The sequence below is a fragment of the Rousettus aegyptiacus genome, unplaced genomic scaffold (assembly GCF_014176215.1).
Source record: "Rousettus aegyptiacus isolate mRouAeg1 unplaced genomic scaffold, mRouAeg1.p scaffold_m13_p_8, whole genome shotgun sequence".
In the NCBI taxonomy this organism is placed as follows: domain Eukaryota; kingdom Metazoa; phylum Chordata; class Mammalia; order Chiroptera; family Pteropodidae; genus Rousettus; species Rousettus aegyptiacus.
Window position 1 is genome coordinate 106,515,139 of NW_023416311.1, and position 18,923 is coordinate 106,534,061.

Here is an 18,923-nt window from a genome sequence, read left to right on the forward strand (position 1 = left end):
CATTGTTGTCTGAGAATATACTCTGAATGATTCCAATCATGTCAAACTTGTGACTTGCCTTATAATCCAGCATATGGTTAATTTTGTCACATATTACATGTGCACTTGATAATATTTTTACATAATGGGCTAAATAAAATTTATTATTAAAATTGTTATCATATTTTAAAGCTCTTCCCAGGGGATTCTTTCTCATAGATTCTAACTTTCTGGTAAATTTATCTATTTCTTTTTCATATTTTTTCACTCTACCTCTTCCTACATTCCCACATTCTCTTGAACATATCGATCAGTTATATTAAATAACGTATCTGCTAATGCCAATAGCTACATCACCTATGGGTCTATTTCTATTACATATTTGTTATTGGCCATTTGTTCCTATTCTTACATAACTGTTGCTGAACACGGGACTCTGTATTAAATGACTGTGGAAGTTTGCCAAGAATTCACTCTTTCCTGGTCACTTCTAATCCAATCAGGAACTTAGCTGAATTGAGCTGGGCCACAGTACTAATAAATGTCCACCTACCTCTCTCTGTCTTTCCCAGCTCCCAGAGAGCAACTTCCTGAGGACTTTAAGTGATGTGTTTCCCAAGGTCTCTATCTCAGGAAGGTCCTAAATGCAAAAGCTTTCCTCTTCTGCACAGCAAGACTCTTAGCTTTGTAGCCTTGGGCAGCTTCAGAAATTAGCAAAATTTTGAAGGGAAAACCAGCCATATTTTCAGCCTCAGTTCTGTTTCTTCCCACTCACTGCGATCTTGATCAGGTTTTAATTTGAAGTCCTTTGAGACCAGCAAAACCTCTACTGGCATCTGTGTCTCCAACAGTGGCCCTCTGCCCAGGAAAAGTCTCAGATCTCAGCCTCTTTCATTACATCCGGAGTTGGCAAAGGTTCCCAGGGAAAAAGCAGTTCTACGGCATCAAATCAACCTCCACGTCCTCTTCTGTGCAGAATCTTGGCTCCTCTGGTCCTTCTGTGCTTCCAAAGATTCTGATACTTTAGAGAAATATTTTCATTTTTTATTCAAGAATTAATTTCTTGATTAACTTCAGTAGAAACTTTGGGCTGCCACAAATAATTCCATTTAACCCAGAAATAGAAGTTTGGTCTATTTTTCAGTTGGGGTGTTTATTATTTGAAACAATTTGAGAAAATCTTAATTGAATCTTTATTATCATGGGAGAAATCATGTAATAGCATCCAAAATGTGTAAATAGAAAATTGGCTGTATAGAGAATGATCTAACCTTAGAATAGAAAAGTGTCGTCATAAAAAATGGAACGAGAAAATTACAGAAATAGAATTTTAACTGAATGAGAGGATGCACATTTGTGAATTACTATTTAATCAAAATGTTTTAGTTCTGGGTCACGAGAATATTTTTTTTTCTCCATAATTTTCTAATTTATTTTTGATGAGAATTTCTTGCTTGGATAATAAGCAAAAGGAATGTTCAACATAATAGCTACATAAACTTAATGCTTACTTATTTCGAAATTTTATTAAGAAGTTTTTATCCCTGACAATTCTTCAGGGAGAAAACAATTAAATAAAATAAAATGAATTTGACTGGAAGAAATATAAAATATAACTAGACATGTATATATTTTACACACACAGAAAAAAATCTGATAGAATATGGGAACTATTTGATAACATTATTATCAACAGATAAACTAAAGTGATAAATTGTATGGAACAGCCAATCGAACCATATAAAGAGATATACCATCAAGAAATAAAACCAATAGAGAAGCCACTTGACCTTGGTCTGGATGTTATATAAAATTCCTAAAAATTCAGTGAAAGCAATAAACACAACCAATTTACACAATGAAGATTGGTGTAAATTCTCATCATTAGCCTCCGAGTTACAACTATCTGCATGTGGAAAAAAAATTCAGTTAATGTTCATAAGGAAAAAATGAGTGTGAAAATTATTCATTGACAAGACGGTATCACCTCTGTGTTTTGACGACTGAATAAGATATGTGAAATCAGAGTGTAAGCGTACTTTTGTATTACTGCTAAGATGGCTGAAGTAGAAGGACATTCTCACGTCATCGCTGATACTAGCCGTAATTTATGAGTTGCTCGCTATGTGACCGATGCGGTGCCATTTGCTTTCCATGGATCAACTCATTCACTTAATCCTCACAACAATCTAAGAGACAATATTTTGCTTATCTTATAGGTAATAAAATGGGGGCTTCAAGGGTTTTAATGAGTAAATTGATTTCAGAATGTGCACTGTTTACAACCTTGACAATAATAGTGGAATGTGTAGAAAACGTTAAAAAGACCAGTGATTGAAAGTGAGTTCTTTATTTTGGGAAATAGTGGAAAATCATCGAGCGATGTAGGTTAGATTCATTATGTGACACTTTGAACTTGACTTCATTAACTGGTCAGTGACAAAAATTTCACGTCACTCATTGAGTTATCTTCTAGTACATATGATTTCAGACTACACTCATGTATTCATTTTATTAAATTTAAAAAAATTATAGAAAATATATTACGAGGGAAATATTTAAAGTGATACAGCTATAGCAAGCAGAGGGGAGAAATTACAGAACACATATATCCAAGATTACATTTGGCTGCACATAATGGAAACCAACTGCCATGGCTTAAGAAAATGGATGTTAATTTTCCTCTCATAATAAGAAGCTCGGGGAACAGAAGTCCCAAGCTAGTACCATGGCTCTAGGAATTTTCAAAATTTTTGGCTCCTTCTGTCTTAGACTTAGCCATCTTCCGTCCATGGCTGTCACTGTCATGGACAATGTATCAGGACAACCAAGTATGGCCGGCAGCCTGCAATCCAGACTGCAGGCAGAAGGAAGGAGCAAGCCGCAGCGAGAGCTCCGCATTCCCACGAACTGCTCTCAGTGTGTGTCGCTGACTACACATAGCCGCAAGAGAGGCTGGGAAATGTCTTGTGGGTAGGTGGTCACATGTCACTATGCATAAAATGTGGTCCTCTACAAACGGAACATGGGAAGGACAGATATTGGGAAGGTGACCGGCGGTAATTTTGGCTTAATCAGAATGTTTTCGCTTAATTAGAAGAGTGAATTGAAAAAGTAGAGGATAAAGGAATCTAAAAGGTCAAATCTAAGTTCTAAAGCAAAATGATACAATGATAATGAGATGAACCCTAAAGCCTAACCCTAAACCTTAGCCCTAACTCTAACCCTAATCCTAACCTTTAATCCTATTATTAGGACTCTGTGCCACGCTTTACACTCCACCTTTTGTCTTCTTTACAGGTCTATGTAATCCAACAATGCCCGGCACCCTAGGCTTCTGACTCACTCTCCAATTCTGATCAATAATGCTGAACCTGCCCTATGCCTGACCAGCCTACACTGAATCTAGACATTTTAGTACCAGGTCGTGACTTCTCACTCATGCAGGGGCCTTCACTGCTCTCTGATTTTTTCGCTGCATTTTCTCTTGGTTCCATTGCATCTCCAAGAACCTCAGCCACTCCCGGACACACTCTATTACCCCTCACCTTCCTTTGCTTCAGCTCTTCAGGTCATACTTTCTCACCACGCTGCCTGTGTCCTGGCATAAAAACAAAGGCCCTTTGGAAAGGCAAGAGCTATGAGAACACTTGGAAGAAAAGGAATTGAATCAAAGAATTGTCAGCACCTTACAGCAGAGAGACAATTAGAAGGAAATGAGGATTTGGGGCGTGGTTACCTCGTCAGTGTGATTCCTTTCCTTCATCACCTGAGAGCCCCAACTTATAATTAAACTGCACCGAGACAGGGATTTTGTCTTCTTGTCTATTGTTCACTACCGATTCTCCAAATTTTGTCTGGTGCCTGAACCACTTTGATTTAAAATTTAAATTGTAAATTTTAAAGGAGTGTCATCACTCCTTTTATTTAAATGGATAACAGCAACAACAATCACAGAGTTTAATTTCCCAACAAGAGAAATTTCCATTTGTTTATCAATAAGTAATTCACTTTAAACATGACAGAAATATTGCCTTTTATTTGAACCTCAACGATGATACAGTGCTGTATTTAAATTGCGTTGAATCAAACAAGGGTGTCACTCTGCAAAAATTGGCATGATTTGAACTATAAAATATATGTGAATTTATAAAAATATTTTTAATCGTTAGGTTTTATTACTAAAATTAAACTTCCCAATATAAATGTATTTATTTCAAAGTCTGAGGAGTGATTTGAAAAATCAAGAGATATGGGACTTTGTATGTTAGATGTGATTTCTGTATCACATAATTTTATTGATACAAAAGAGAATAATAAATATTTCTCACTTAGTGCTGACTTCCATAATTTGAAAATAATAAGCCGTTAATTTTCTGGTCTTCTATTAAGTTGGGGAATGCAGACTATTCCTTTTTGCAGGAATGATCAGAAACAGGAGGCAAAAGATGGCAGCAGTGAGTCGTTCCAAGATCTAACACTACGCACGATCTTTTCACTCTATATTTTTTAATATTATCTAATAGGACATTTAATAATAATATCTTATATTACAAATTATTTTGGAAAACTAGAAATCACAAATGTCCCAATGTTATCAGGCACAGACCAAATTGAATCAAAGTCATTCAGGGCATCACTGATTTCCTTAAATACCCACCTCGCCCACCCTCTGAAGAGGCTACAGGGGCTGCCTCTGGGTCATTTCCAAGTTTTACAATTGCCATTGTTCATCACAAAAATAACTAAAATACTTTCAAAAAGTGTTTAACTTAGATCTATATAGCCATAAAAGACATATATCTTCTGTGGATAGTATCTACGTATCTACTTCAAATTTAACCCAAAATGTAACTCACCTCCTCTCAACAACCTCCACCCTCAAATGAGTTAAAAGATGCACAGAGGAGTACAGATTAACAATCAAAACAAAACAAAACAAAACAAAAAACAGACCAAAGCTAAGGTGGGAACAGAGAGAGTCCTTTAAAATGTGATGTGGCCTAATGGATACAGCGTGGCTAATTCATCTTGTACCGGGTACTCCACGGTAATTGAACTGCCTTTCTGACAACTGAAATAAAAAATATAGTTTACCATGTGCTGGAAGATGGCCCTGCAGTGCCTTCCCTCACAGGAATCAAGCCTATTTCAACAGGGGGGCAGCTTTTGCACTTGGAGCTGGCCTGGAGAATGGCTTTCAGAGGCCAGACCAAGCCTGAACATGCACATCTAGTCCCAGCGTAGGAGAGCTAAAGATGGACATTCACACTGCTGTCAACAGTTCTTGCCTAATCTGCCGTGTTTTGCTTCCATTTCTACCTGTTTAACCTGCCTAAAACTTTTCTCCTTTGCTCTAACTCCAAATTACATTTTCGCTTACTCCAATATATAATAAAGAATAGTCCTGAATTAGTAATCAAGTCATTTGACATTTTGGATGATGACTTCTGACACAAAAGAGAAGCTTTGCCCCGCCCCCGAGTCTGGTCAGTCCCCCAAATCTCCCTGTAGTCTGTTTATCTGGGTCTCAGAAACCAGCTCTGGGGAGGGGTGGAGTGGGAAGATAACAACCCCAGCCAGCCTGGGAGTCATAGCATCAGGGACCCTGAGCAGAGGCCTCCATAGGAAGGCCATTCCCCGCGCAGGATGCGCTCTGCCAGCTCACGTCTTGTAACCACTGGAGAGGTGAGCCCCACCGTGACTTGTGAAACAGAGGTACACAAACCAAGGCCCAGAGGGCTTCCTCCGCACACGGCATGTGCCTCGTTTTTTAACCAGACTTTGCCCATTCACTATGGTGATGTTACTCGCTGTATTTCATAGTAAGAGAGGCACAGAGACGTCCCGATGGAGTCAGTGAGCTGTCAAACCACGGGGCGGAAGAGAAAACCAATGTGAAGATGGAGAGGACAGTGCAGGCTGCACAGGAAGGCTACGGGAAAGGACCAGGTGAGGGTGTCCATTTTAGCCTGGGAGAGGAGGAAGAGGTGCGGAAGGGTGAGGAAGGAAGAGGGGCACGCAGAGATGAGGAGGAGGACTTATCCCTGCCATCGATCCCAGTTCCAGAAGACCCTACGAGGGTCTTCCTTGTAGGACGTTTACATCCATCCAGGTTCAAAACCATAGGGATTTTGTTTAAAGAGAAAGTCTCTCCGTCCAGGAAGAGCGTGTTTAATCTGAGCAGTGGAGGTGACTGTGGAGACTGGACGTGTTGTGTGAGAAAGACGGTCCCCTGCTCTAGAACCACAGGGTCTGAGAGCATCCGCCTGCACGCAGCGGCGGGCCCATTCGGCGTGCCCCTCGCCCCCAATGCGCACACGAGCTCTTCTAGACCCCCCTCCGCCCTTGCCCCATTGTCTGCGGGCTGACGGCTGCCCGTCCACAATTAACTGTCGGCATCCTGCACGTGAGTGAAGGACCCGGCCCTTTGGGACCCGGTCAGTCCGGGGTCCCAGGCCCTCCCCCGGTCCCTGGCAGCTCTCGCCCCGTTCCCGAGCATCCACGCCTCTCAGGGCTAGGGCGCGCGTTCTCAAGGATGCTCGGCCCTCTCCCGCCCCGCGGCCTCCTCCCCTCTCCTCCGCCGCCGCCGCCGCCGCCGCCGCCGCCGCTGCTGCTGCTGCCGCGAAAACCAGAAGTGGAGTGCGCACGGCGAGGCGCCGCGCTCCGGCGGCGGCACTGGGCATGCTCGGCGCCCAGGGCAGGTTCGGGCGGCGGGGCGGACGCCTGCTCACTCGCCGGGCGCCCGAGCCGGCCGCCGAGGCATAGGTGGAGGCTGAGGCTGCCGCGCGCCGCGGGAGGAGCCTCGCCCTCGGCGGCGGCGGCGGCGGCGGCACAGGTGGCGCGGGCCGCGCGCGGGGCGCAGCACGGGAGCGCTCGGCGCCGGGCGCCGCGGCGGCCCCAGGCTCGCGCCCGCGGCAGCAGCCGGCCGAGCGGAGCGGCGGGCGCGGCGGCGACGGCTCTCCCGGCTGTGCCGGCCGCAGAGGCGGCGGCGGCCGGAGCCCAGAGCCCGGCGCAGCGCGGCGCAGCCCGGAGCAGCGCCGCGCCCGCGGAGCCCGCGCAGCCGGGGCAGCCGGGCAGGGGGCGCTGCGCTCGGCGCGCGCTGAGCGGCCGCCGGGCCGGGCGCCGCGCACTCGCGTCGGGAGCCGCCTCTCCCCCGCGGCGCTCGCCCCTGCGCCCCGCCGGCATCGCTCGTCCCGCCGCCGCGCTCAGGCAACAAAAGCGGAAGATGCTGCAGTTGGGCAAGGTCAGGACCTTGCCCTGAAGCCGGGCGGCGGCGCGCTCGCCTTTCCCCGGACCGAGGAGCTGTCGCCGGCGGCGGGTGCATGTTCGCGAGGACGCAGCCGGGCGCCGCGCCGTTGGGTGAGTCGCCTGCGCGGGGCTCCGGGGCCAGGCGCGCCCTCCCCGCGCTCGCCCTCCTCCTGCGCCTCGCCGCCGGGGGCGGAGGTGCTGGCGGAGGGGGTGGGGGGCTGGTGGCGGCGACCGCTGCGTGGTCCTGCCAGCCGGGGGAGGACCGCGACCGCGCCGGGTCCGCTTTCGGGAGGCGGCTCTGCCTGGAAGGGGGCCCCGGGTCAGCGCCTCCCTTGGAGCGGTTGCCAAGCGGCTCCTCCGCGTGCTCCCCCTCCCTGCCACCCGTCTCCCCCGGGGCAGGGTTATATAGGGCAACACCAACAAGCCTGCTCCCCGCCGCCCTCCAGAACATACCCGCGGCGTTTATGACGTCCCTCATATACCGGAGGAGACGGGGTGGGGGTGGGGAGGACTTCCCTCCAGTCTTTTGCCCTTATGTTCAATGTCATTACGATGTTTGGCTAGAACGAGATGGAAATACTTAGTCATATGCGTCCATGGCCGTGTCTTCAGCCTCCCGCTGCTTGCCAGACTCGCAGCCCCTTTGGTCTATATTTAGCGGTTTCAGAGCGAGCGTTTTCAGCTCGATTCACAGGTTTCGGGGGCTTCTGCGTCCTGACAATAGGCAGCGAGGCTCTGGAGAGCGCCGCCTGACACCCAGCTTTGGAGAGCGGGAGACGGTATTCGCGGGGTCGCCGATGCATGGCCGAAGGAAGAGGCGCTCTTCTTTTCTGCCCGCCGTCTTCCTGTTCTGGTGTGTGATGCGTTTCCATCGATTGCTACTCAGCTGGTTGGAGCCACTGTGTTGAGAATTAAGTCGTTAGAGACGCGGTGCCGCCTCCCCGGTCTGTGTGGTAGTCGTAGGGATTGTTGGGGTGTGTGTTGTGTGTGGTTCCCACAAAGGACAGTTACTTCCCAAATGCCGAAAGTTGTGTTTCGCTGTAAACGTGGGGGTCAGGGGTGTGGGAAGAGAGGAAAGGGCAGGTCGTAGTTCCAGGGTGTCCCCCCAACCCCCTTATGTGCTTCAGCTGAACCGATCTGATTTGCTTGGGCTCTGAAAGGTGTTATTAACATGCATGCCTAATGTTATCAAGTCAGTGGTTTAGAAAAGGGATATGTTATAAACATAGTATTGGGCCTGACACGCATAGATTTTTCACTTTTAGGAACTGTGACCGATATTTAAAACGCTGTGAATTTTCTGCGAGGACTACTGTGGAAATAGGGGGTGCTGAAACTCCCCGAGTTACCTCATCATGTGCATCCTATATCAGGAGCTACTGATGGCAGTTGGGTCCATCTCTTTGCTGTTAGTAATCCACCTACAGGATTAAAAGGCTTTGGAGCTGCGCCGCTTCGAAAACCCCATGAAGTCTCTGATATGACTCATATGGAATTGCAGGGACGAAGCCGCGCCTGATTCTGGGGGCTCGCTCTAACGAGAAGTGTGACAGGTAGGGCGAGCATCCTCACATATGGACTAGAGGCTTGAAACCGCTGCGAATTCTCTTTGCCATATGCAGAATCCATTTTCACTGTTTTTGGGGAAAATGTTTAGTAGCATCCTTACTGTTCTGTGGGTTACAGGATCTCAGCGCTTGAATTGAAGATGGTTACATTTGGAGTCAGATGTTGAAATTTGGGAGGACTGTAATTAGGCAGCTAACAAGTCTCAGGGTTGCAGAAAGACTGGGAGGGTCCATATAGGTCCCGTGATTAGTTTTTTTTTTTTCTTTTTAACCAATATTGCTTTAGTTTCACCTTGTTCACATTCAGAGAACTTTTCGAGAGCCCTTAGAACACACTGTTGTGCTCGTTGCATTGTTTTAATATATATATATTTTTAAAAACAAGCAGTATGTGAAGTGTATGTATATTTTCCTCTTAAGTCTGCGGTTTCAGTTTTAAGCACAGTTCTACAGGGCTTAGTCGATATTGTCCTGTACCTATGTGCGCAGCAGAGAGCAGCTGAGAGGCATGGGGAAAACTACACGTACATGTGAGTTTTATGTTATGTTGTGGGTTGAAAATGATAGTACCTGATTGAATGGCAATTGTAGTAAGTACACGAAGTTGTGGCTGTAATAGAATTGTCAGTCTTGTGGAAGGGGTTATTTAATTTGCTGTATGTTTGCTTAGTCGTGTAACCTAATCATTATAGAAGTCCCTGTTTTCATTGTTGCTAATAAAAGTCATGCACTGTCAAATTACAGTATTTCCATCAACTTCATGTCTTTCACAATAGAATACAGACCAATTCTTTCTCCCAGTAAAATGGTTCATCAGACAGAAAAATGGAATTCAAATGATATTAGTTGGAGAATGCAATTTATAGTTTTGTTAAATAATTTCTGAGGATAATATCACTTTTATAGTGACCTTTAAAATTAAAAATGAAGTAACTGGATTCTCAAATACAGCATTACTTCTGACATGTAATTGAATGTGCAGTGTTCTTCCTGAAAATGCCATCGAAATTGCTAGTTACCGTTACGCTTTATCCAAGTTCTCTTTTATATGATGTGCGTTGATGTGGAATTGGTGGAGAGTTCAGAGTAATTTAATGAGGTTGTCATGAAAAAAACAAACAAACAGTAAAGTTAACATTTAAATTAATTTATTGCAATTTGTCCATGATGTCAGGTGTACCTCGTATGGATCAATACAGCTGGTTGCAAAAAGCCAATTGAACTAAAATAGGGACCTTTGTCAAAAGTATTCTTTTTTTCTCCTTTTTCTCATAATTATCCACAGAAGAGAGGGACACCTGTTTATGGTTGTTTTTCTGTGTGAACATCATTTTCACTTCTTCAGTAGAAAATTGGTGATGCTAGTATCACTTTTCCTTAAAGTTTCAGGTTTTGAAATAAAGATTTTTATTTTTAAAAGATGCCACATAGCCGAGAGTACTTAAACCTGAATATTGTAATTGAGAGGATGAACAAATACTGAGAGAAAACGTTTTTAAATCCAGTACTTCTGTGGAAGATTTGGTACAATGGTTCTTTCCTGGCAGATTGGCAAGTCAGAAATACACTTGCAAGCCAAATTCTTCAGTTGGCTTCCATGATGGTTTTTGTAATCCATCTTCCGAGTGTGTCCTCAGGGCCTCAGTTTTATGATGGCTTTGTGGTGAGTGTTATGTGGATGCGTGTGAATAGTTAATTTGGGAATAGTTCATGATACTTGTTGCTGGCGTCAAGTTTATCTGATTATATGCCAAAGCAACAGCTTTTTATATTAATGTAAAATATTAAGGATGCCATAGATAAATAGTTTCTTTCACATCGTCTGCCAATCTAGCCTACTGATGAAATAAACTGCCTTGTTGGGTTTAATGAATCCAATTATACTCACAAACAGTACCTCCAACCCAGGAAACCCACAGAAGTATTTTATCACACTGCGCCTTTAGTCCATTAAAAACATTAAGACTCATAACAAAAATGTGCAGTTATGACACCTCCAGTTGTTTATCTTTTGATCACATAGCAGTGAAGTGTCATTTCAAGCTCCGTATCATGGTTAATTGATTTGTAGGACATGTTTTAACTTTATTAGAGTATTGAAGTTATACTCTGTATCAATTAGTTTTTGACAAATTGGGAATAATGACTAAATAAGTAAAATTGTACTTCCCAGAAGCTTTCCATCGTAGACAACTATTCACTTGTATCCCCTTGCGACAGTCCTGGAAAGTTATACATAAAAGGAATTTCATATCTGGAAACTTATTCCATTAATTGTCATTTTAGATCACAAATATATTTCTGGAGAAAATGTTAAGCTTTGCCCAACAATAAATAAATTATATATATATATACACACATATATGTATATATGCATATATTTTTATACATATAGGTATGTATGCAATGCCGTTTTGGATTCTATTTCAGATAGGTGCGTAGACATGGCGAGAGTCCTAGTTTTGGTTGGATCCTAGCTCTGTCTCTTCTTGGCTTATTCCTTGGCAATTTAGGTGATTCAGATTTTAGCATAGTATTTTTCAGCTGTAAAATGGGTACAGTATGACAATATCTCTACAAATCGGTTTTGGGATAAAGAAAGTACATAAGTGGCATGTAAATTGTAAACATTTCTAGAAACACAAGACATATTTATCTCTATATTAAGATGGATAATAAGCTTCATTTATGTATTATAAAAATATGATATATAGGGTACCCTGACAAAGACTATTAAATGGATATATTCTCATCCTACCCCTATGGTAATATTTATTATTCGTATATAAAATATATCAGTTTTTCTACTCTGTAACATAACAGTCCTTTATGTTTTAAAATATGTAATATTTAAGCTAACAGAGAAGTAAATTGTGTCTTTCAGCACTGTTATTAAAAAAAAAAATTCTAATCTAATAGAAATGGCAGAACTTTGATACTCTTAAAAGCATCATATTGTTACCTGATTAAGATTAAATTTTCTAAAAAGATTAACATTGTACAAAGAATCTGATAGACATTTTAATAAACATCACTCTTGGAGAGGTCACATGTTAAGCATCTGCTCTGTTTTGAATTACAGAGCATGAATCTCATCATAGTATCATCGTGACAAAGAAAAGAAACTTTAAACAGCTAAATTCATCACATAGCGAGAATACCCACCACGCTCCCCCAACCCCCGTCTGCCGCATCTCCTATTAGAATCAAGTTTTCGAAAAAAGTAAAAATGTGTGCGCATTGGTATCTTTTGAAAAATACATAATCATTTTTACTTGTCATTGTACTCTTGGTGGTTTCTTTGAAGTGCCATCTCCTCTGTGTTTGATTTAGCCCAACTCCTGCAAGGTGGAACTCTGTTCTGCAGTACGATTTTTATGACAATAACACTTGGATATATGTTAGAATTTGTTACAGAATGTGACCTGTGTAACAGGAGACTAATTTATCTTCAACTGAAAAACATTTTGACAATAAATATGGTTATTAATATTAAAATTTATGTGTTGTGGGAACTGCCAATTATGAGTTACCAGAGTAAAATAAATGTTATAATAAAAGACCTTCCTGGTTTTTGGATGAAAGAGGCAGGTGAGCCAATTATGTTTGGTAAAATAAATGTAAGTGTCAAAATTTCTACACGTTTTGAATGATACGGAATGTATTAGTAAGTGAAATGTTTAATTTATAGCATTAGATGATGAGAATCATTAATTCTATCATTAAAATTAGTAAATACATTTATCCTGCATAGGTAAGGGTTGGAATTTTCCCATTAATATTTTTTGCTTAATGTAATTATTACAACTGTCCTTAGAAATTCAATACTATATATGTATTAAGAAAAATGCATTTGATATACAGCTTTTATATAATTCATTCTTTTGGTTTAGGAGCCTCTTCGTAAGCTTATAATACGTATTGTAATATTTTCTCATTTAAATGTGCGACAACATGAATCTCAGAAAGTTATGTATATACGTTTAATTCATAAAATGTGTGGAGATGTAGATTGTTAGTGTCTTTAAGCATCCCAGTAAATATCACTTCTACCAACCCTTCCAGCTTCTGAAAAAGTTGGGATATTGGAAGAAAAAAATATAAAGCAGTGGCCACTGTAGGTGAAATATCAGTTTTCATTAGCTCTAGCTTGGTGTGATGTCAGATAAAATCCCAGGACCTTGCCCCGCCCTGCCCTCACTCCTCCCTCCCTACAGGGACAGAACTGCCTCTGAGCCCTAGATCCCAAGCCTTGCCCTCCACAGGCAGGGAGATCTCCAGAGGAAGGAGGAGGAGCAAGCCAATCTGCTTCCTTTCTTCTTCAGAGTCGGGGAAGGTGAAGGGCTAGAGAGAGGCCAGAAGTGTTGCATTAATTGAGTTCCCTTCACCTGGAAGGAAGTATCAGAAGTAGAGAAGAAGTGTTCCTCTTTGACATGGTTTATAAAGAATTCTGGTTGTGAATTCTGGATATAGTAGCTTTCACAGTATTTTGCTTAGTACTTGAGCTCTTTAAATATTTCATGGTATTTTGACACTATATCAGGGATTATCAGGGGGTTGTCTAATGCCCTGGCTGATTTATAGAGAGTATGGTCCATGAAATTCAGCTGAGTTATGTATTGCCAACTTTAAAATAATTCACTCTGTGTTTCTCTCCTACTCCTCATGTTAGATTTTGACTGTCAGTAATTGGATGGCTTTGGAAGTAGTGAGAATTGGGCATAAAAAGGACAGAGTCAAAATCTGACTTCCCAAGCCATATATAAATGATGATCTATGCTAGCTTTTATCCATAACATTTTATACCTCAGTGTAGATAATTAGAGTTTGGCTATCATTTAACATTTTAACTTTTAATAGCAATCATGGACACCGTCAATAAGGAAGAAAAAAATTGAATTTCCAGATAGACATAATGTTTTATTTGACTCTGAGCATGACTGCTCAACCTAAAAAAAGCTCACTTCTTAAAATACATTTTACTCTTCTCTCTCAAATATTTTATTTGGTCTTTCAAACTTGGAGTAACATAGCCGTTATTACCTTTAGTAACACAGAATAATTTAATTTCCAGGAAGAGCAACTTCTTTGGCAGCAAACCAAATCTCCCAAATATAAAAGCCGAAAATCAGTCTCTCCTCTCTTATACAGGCCTCACTCCCTTATGCAGCCCTCACTGGAGCCGAGCATGTTTTCCTAGAGTCGCTGGGCAAGGAGGTGGGACGATGCTCAGAAAGGCATGTAGACGCAGTGGGCATCATGTGGTCAGTTTCAGAGACAGTAGAAATCATGAGGAGTGGTACAGGAAGTCTGGGGCTCCTAGCCTGTGGCGAGACTGTCTTGCTTGAGTTGTGTTGGGGAAAATCGGGTGAAGCCCATAGTAGGTGCACAGGATATATTATAGCACCTCTATCCAAAGGAGTTTTACGCCGCTGTAAGTCATCCTTTCAAAGAAAAGTCAATTATATGAGAAGTATTCGTGGTACTGAGGTCAAGAAGAATGTCAAGGCAAAAACCTATATTGAATATGGTGCCCAGAACATACACCCTCCCACACACCTACACAAACACAAGAGCATAGCATTTTGGCAGGGCTTCAGATATTTTGGTCTTTATATATTATCTTTCCCTCAGATAGATCATAGTTTGATATATGCTACATCACTACACAGGAAAAAATTGCCTTTAAATTTTTGAATAGAATGTTTTATATTTGTTGCGGTATGAATGTAACAGGTTTCGTTCTTCCTGGAGTGTATGTTACACACATTTTAATCTGCTCAGTACCTCCATTTTCTATTTTTAAATTTAAGATGTATCGAATAGATTTAGGAAGTCAGTGTCTTCTTGAGAACTCGACAACATATTAGTGAAATATTCTTTTTTCAAAAAATATATATTTTTCTTTTTAGAAGTAAAGTGTGCTTATTAAAAATTTAAAAATATAGAAATGATAAAAAGAAACTAAAGTTCATGCATGAACACACGCACCAAAAGCGACTCTATTTTTAGCAGAAATGCTAACCCATACACATTTTTAATTTAGAAGATTTCTCATATTCTGTTTTGTTACTTTTTAACATATAAGGGGGCTTTTAATTGGTATTCATTTTTAGTGTCTGTTTTTCTTACCTTTATGTAACACCATTTACTTAAATAACTTGCTATTTTTTGAGGTTGATGGCATTTTCATTTTTTGGCCGTGTATATATATGATGCTGCAATTAAAGCTAACTAATTTCCATCAGGCTATTTTCTCTAGATTAATTCCTAGAAGTTGATATTTTCAAGGCCGTTGATATAGCTTGTCAAATTGTCCTTCAGAAAGGTTACATAGTTTATATTTCTTTTAGCAAGGCGGGAACGTGCCTGATCCCACGTGAATTTGACAGCACTGGGTGTTACAATTAATAAAAAAAAAAAGACAAATTTTAATTAGATATGGAGAAAATTGTATTTTCCTGTGATTTAATTTGCTTCTCCTTGACTGTGACTGAGGTTAAATATTACGAAAGTTTATGATGCACTCCTCATTCTTTCATGAATTCTCTTCACACCTCTCAGCGGGTTTGTCTGCCTCGCTATTGATGTGTGTTGTTTATCTATAGAAGTCACATTAGCCTTTGCCATGTTTTATCAGTTGATTCCTCATTCCATTCTTATTTTTAAAGCATAGTTCTAAAGCTTGTGCTTAGGTGTGTACTCTTTTCCGAAGGGGGTCCTTCTTCAAGGGAGCATTCTCTCGCTTCCCGATTTTGTGTGTCTCAGGACTAAGTACAGCAGAGGAGCAGAGGGACCAGCTCTATCGTTGCACTCAAACTGAGCTCATATCTCAATTTTCCTTTTTTTTTTTTTTAACGAGTAGTAAGTTACTACTGAATGTCATTGTCGACAGACGGGAGGAATGATTCCTGTGTCTTTGGGTGGTTTTGAGAGCAGATTAAGAGACTATAGACCGAAAATACACAGCAGAGAACCTGATATGTTAACGAACCTCAAGCACCTTAGCCGTTTGCACTGTTACATGATCAAGACGACATATCTTTCCCTCTAACTCTGGCCTTTGGTTTCCCCACATGAAGCATAATGACACACCTGCACGGGCTCAGGGGCCTCTGTGCGAAAGGCCAGGTGTTTGTGACAGCCTGGGGCTCACGGGTGGGAGCTCTTTGTGTGTGCTGTAATCACTTCATCGCGTGGCCTTCGTTAATGCCGTACTCTCCTTGCGTTTTTCAAGTTCATTGGGAAGAGTAAGTCAGGATGCCATTCGCAAGCAAATGTGTGATTCTCTGTATCATATGCACAGGTACATATTAGGTATATGATATATACACAGACCACAGAAGACCATGCTTCTCCCCACTTCCAGCCCATATTGGCAATGTCTGTTTTATCTATCTGTTTGTCTGTCTTGTCTGTCTGTCTGTCTGTCTATCTATTTATTTACTTATTTATTATGGCGACATTGGTTAATGAAATCCAGTGTTTCGGGTGTACAGTTCAGCAGTAAGACATGTGTATTGCATTGTGTGTTCATCTCCCATAGTCAGATTTCTTTCTGTCACCCCATCCAGCCCCCTCCCCCACTCCCCTCTACCTTCTGGCAACCACTATTCATAGGCCATGTCCACGAGTGTCTGTGTGTCCTGCTCGTTTGTTGTTCGGTAATGTTTGCGTGTGTTTGTTGTATTTTTAATTTTTTATCATCCATCCTAAAATCCTGGGACAGTAATTGACATGGGCAACGGTCATTGTGAGCTATATGCGCGCTTCTGTTTTCATTGTCGAAAGTGGTTTGGGAACTAAGGTTTGTTTGCTTTTGGCTCGTTTTGGGTTTGGGGAGCTGCGGCGCTCTGGAGGGGAGGTGGGGTTAGGGTTCCGTGTTTTGGGGCCCCAGTAATGGTTGGTACCGGCTTGCCTCGTGGCCTCGCATCTACGCCTGTTTTGTCTTTAGTTCACTGGGATCAGAATTCACAATTTTTTTGTGTGTGTAAATGTGATATGATAATTCATATGAAAATGCTTTGGGACGCATAATCATGGCAAGCATTTAAGTATAACATATATTCCTTGGAATGTGGTTCAGAGAGAGCATGTGTGTGTGTGTGTGTGTATGTGTGTGTGAGAGAGAGTTGGAGTCAAAGATTTTCTTGTCTGTAAAACAGAATCTCTGGTCTCCATTGCTAATATGGTTGTAAATGTATCTGGTTGTGAAATATGCCATCGGGTGTTGCCTAAGGGAGGAGTTCTTGTCTATCCAGCAGTGGAAGCAATCCCTGTTTTTTCTTTATACCACCTCAAAAGTCTTGTCCTACCAAATTGGCTCAAAAAGTTCCCTCTCACTCTTTTTTTTTTCCTCCCCCTTTTCCAGATTTTCGCTGCTTAAAAGGCGAGTAGAATGAAGCCCTATTGTTCCTCAGAGATTGAAGTCTGTACAAATGTCCCCAGAATATTATTTTCTCTGCTGGTGAGCTGCCGAGTCTGGCGCCTGGAAGGCTTTATCAGAACAGTTTTAGAAGTGTGAACCATAGCTGGCTTCCATTTTTTGAGCATATTTCCTTAAATACTTTGAACGGAATTTCAGAGAAATCTTATCACTCTTACTGTAGCCTGCCAATAGGAAGAAATCATGTGTAAGTCATGAAAAAAAACTTATTTCCTAGTCTCAGAACTTTTGAAGGAAGTACAGAAGGGCAGTTAATATCCCTTACTGAGTTTGTTTCTTAGTGATGAGCAAAGTTTTAGGCCCTCAAGAGGAGATGCTAATCATGGTTTTGCTCTCCACCTAGAGCGGTTTTGGATCCTTTTGCATCATAAATCTCAAGTCATCTTTCTGCAGCTGATGGTGGGTTATGTGAGAAATTGCATAGTGTGTCCATATTTCTTGTTTCGGCAGTTGAGCGGATTCATGGGGTGGTCTTAGCTTACACATGTGTACCCTAGAAAGAAGTAGAGCGTGAGAGGACAGGGGTGCAAAGATGGCTGGGAGAAATTGACACTTGCGTGGGTGATGGGTGACCTCCCTTTCTCCTCTGCCAATATAGACCGTGGGCACAGAAGACTGAGTTTGGTAAACTCTGATAGAGGGGGCGGGGTTTGGGTTAACACCTGGTAAAAAGTGTGTATATTTTAAACAAGAAGAAAAAAGTAGCTTGGATTTGTTTCGCAATAGAACCTTTTTACTGGGCTGGTTGGTTGTTCATCGATCGATCCATTCTGTTAGTAAACTGGGCTGAATATAAGTTCTAAAGAAGTGATAAGTCGTAAGTAGCATCAAGCCACATGCTACTCCAGAGCCAGATAATCTGTCCCGCTCTGAGTGGTTTAGCCATTTCCCCTAGTTGGAAGGTAGATAGTTCTATCCTTTTCAGACTAGGATTTCAAACTCAGGTGGCCATGCAGCTGTATTTCCCATCACATCTCTGAAATTCCTCCCCTTCTCCTCCATGTCGGTTCTGTGAGAATGCATTCAGTGCGGCTGGGACTCATGCTCTTTCCGTACTGAACACAGATACTTCACATTTACACAGCGTAAGAGCATGAGCGTATGTGGCTTCTTGCTGGGGCCTGACAGCTCATGCGTTTTACAGCAGCACAGTTATACCTACAGGGTGGCATGTGACACAGAGCCACAGGTAGGAGAACAGGGTAACAGCCTGAGAAAGTGCCGTCTGGAGCTGAACAGGGCGTGGGAGGAAATATAAACGAAGTTATTCCTTCGAGTTCCATAGCATCTTAGTTGTCGTGAGTGCTGTCTAATATTTTATCTTTTCTTTTTGCTTTTTTTTTTTTTTTTTTTTTTGGTGAGGCAACCCTTGGTTGACCTCACAGATCGCAAGGACCTTGTCAGCTTATAATCCCTTATTTTTTAGTTTTTATGCCTACAGCGCCTGGTCTTCTTAGGTGGTCTCCCATCCACGTACGAACCAGGCCCGACCCTTCTTAGCTTCCAAGATCAGGTAGGATTGGGCTTGTTCAGGGTGGCATGGCCGTAGACCATATTTTATCTTTTCAGAGTGAGGGTCAGAGTTTTGAAGGCAGCCTAACAGATTTTTTTGAGCCAACAGTAACTTTTGTCATGCTCGGTTATTTTCCAAAGCTCTTTAGCTGATATTCACCTGGGTT

At 42.1% G+C, this 18,923-nt stretch overlaps 1 protein-coding gene and 1 pseudogene across 3 annotated transcripts in view; one reads left to right on the forward strand and one right to left on the reverse strand.

Annotated features, from left to right (window-relative positions):
- Positions 1–7,146: 7,146 nt before the first annotated feature.
- The window catches only part of CTNND2 (catenin delta 2), a 751,200-nt gene continuing 739,423 nt past the window's right edge, over positions 7,147–18,923 (forward strand). For 2 of the 3 annotated variants that reach the window (XM_036225697.1, XM_016163669.2), the window contains exon 1: positions 7,514–8,083. In XM_036225697.1, coding sequence (XP_036081590.1) covers positions 8,032–8,083 — 52 coding nt within the window. In that variant the 5' untranslated portion in view covers positions 7,514–8,031. Of the gene's footprint in view, positions 7,342–7,513; positions 8,084–18,923 lie in introns of those variants that run through there. The other variant, XM_036225698.1, reaches the window with a different exon arrangement.
- LOC118607368 lies at positions 18,677–18,795 on the reverse strand (annotated as a pseudogene).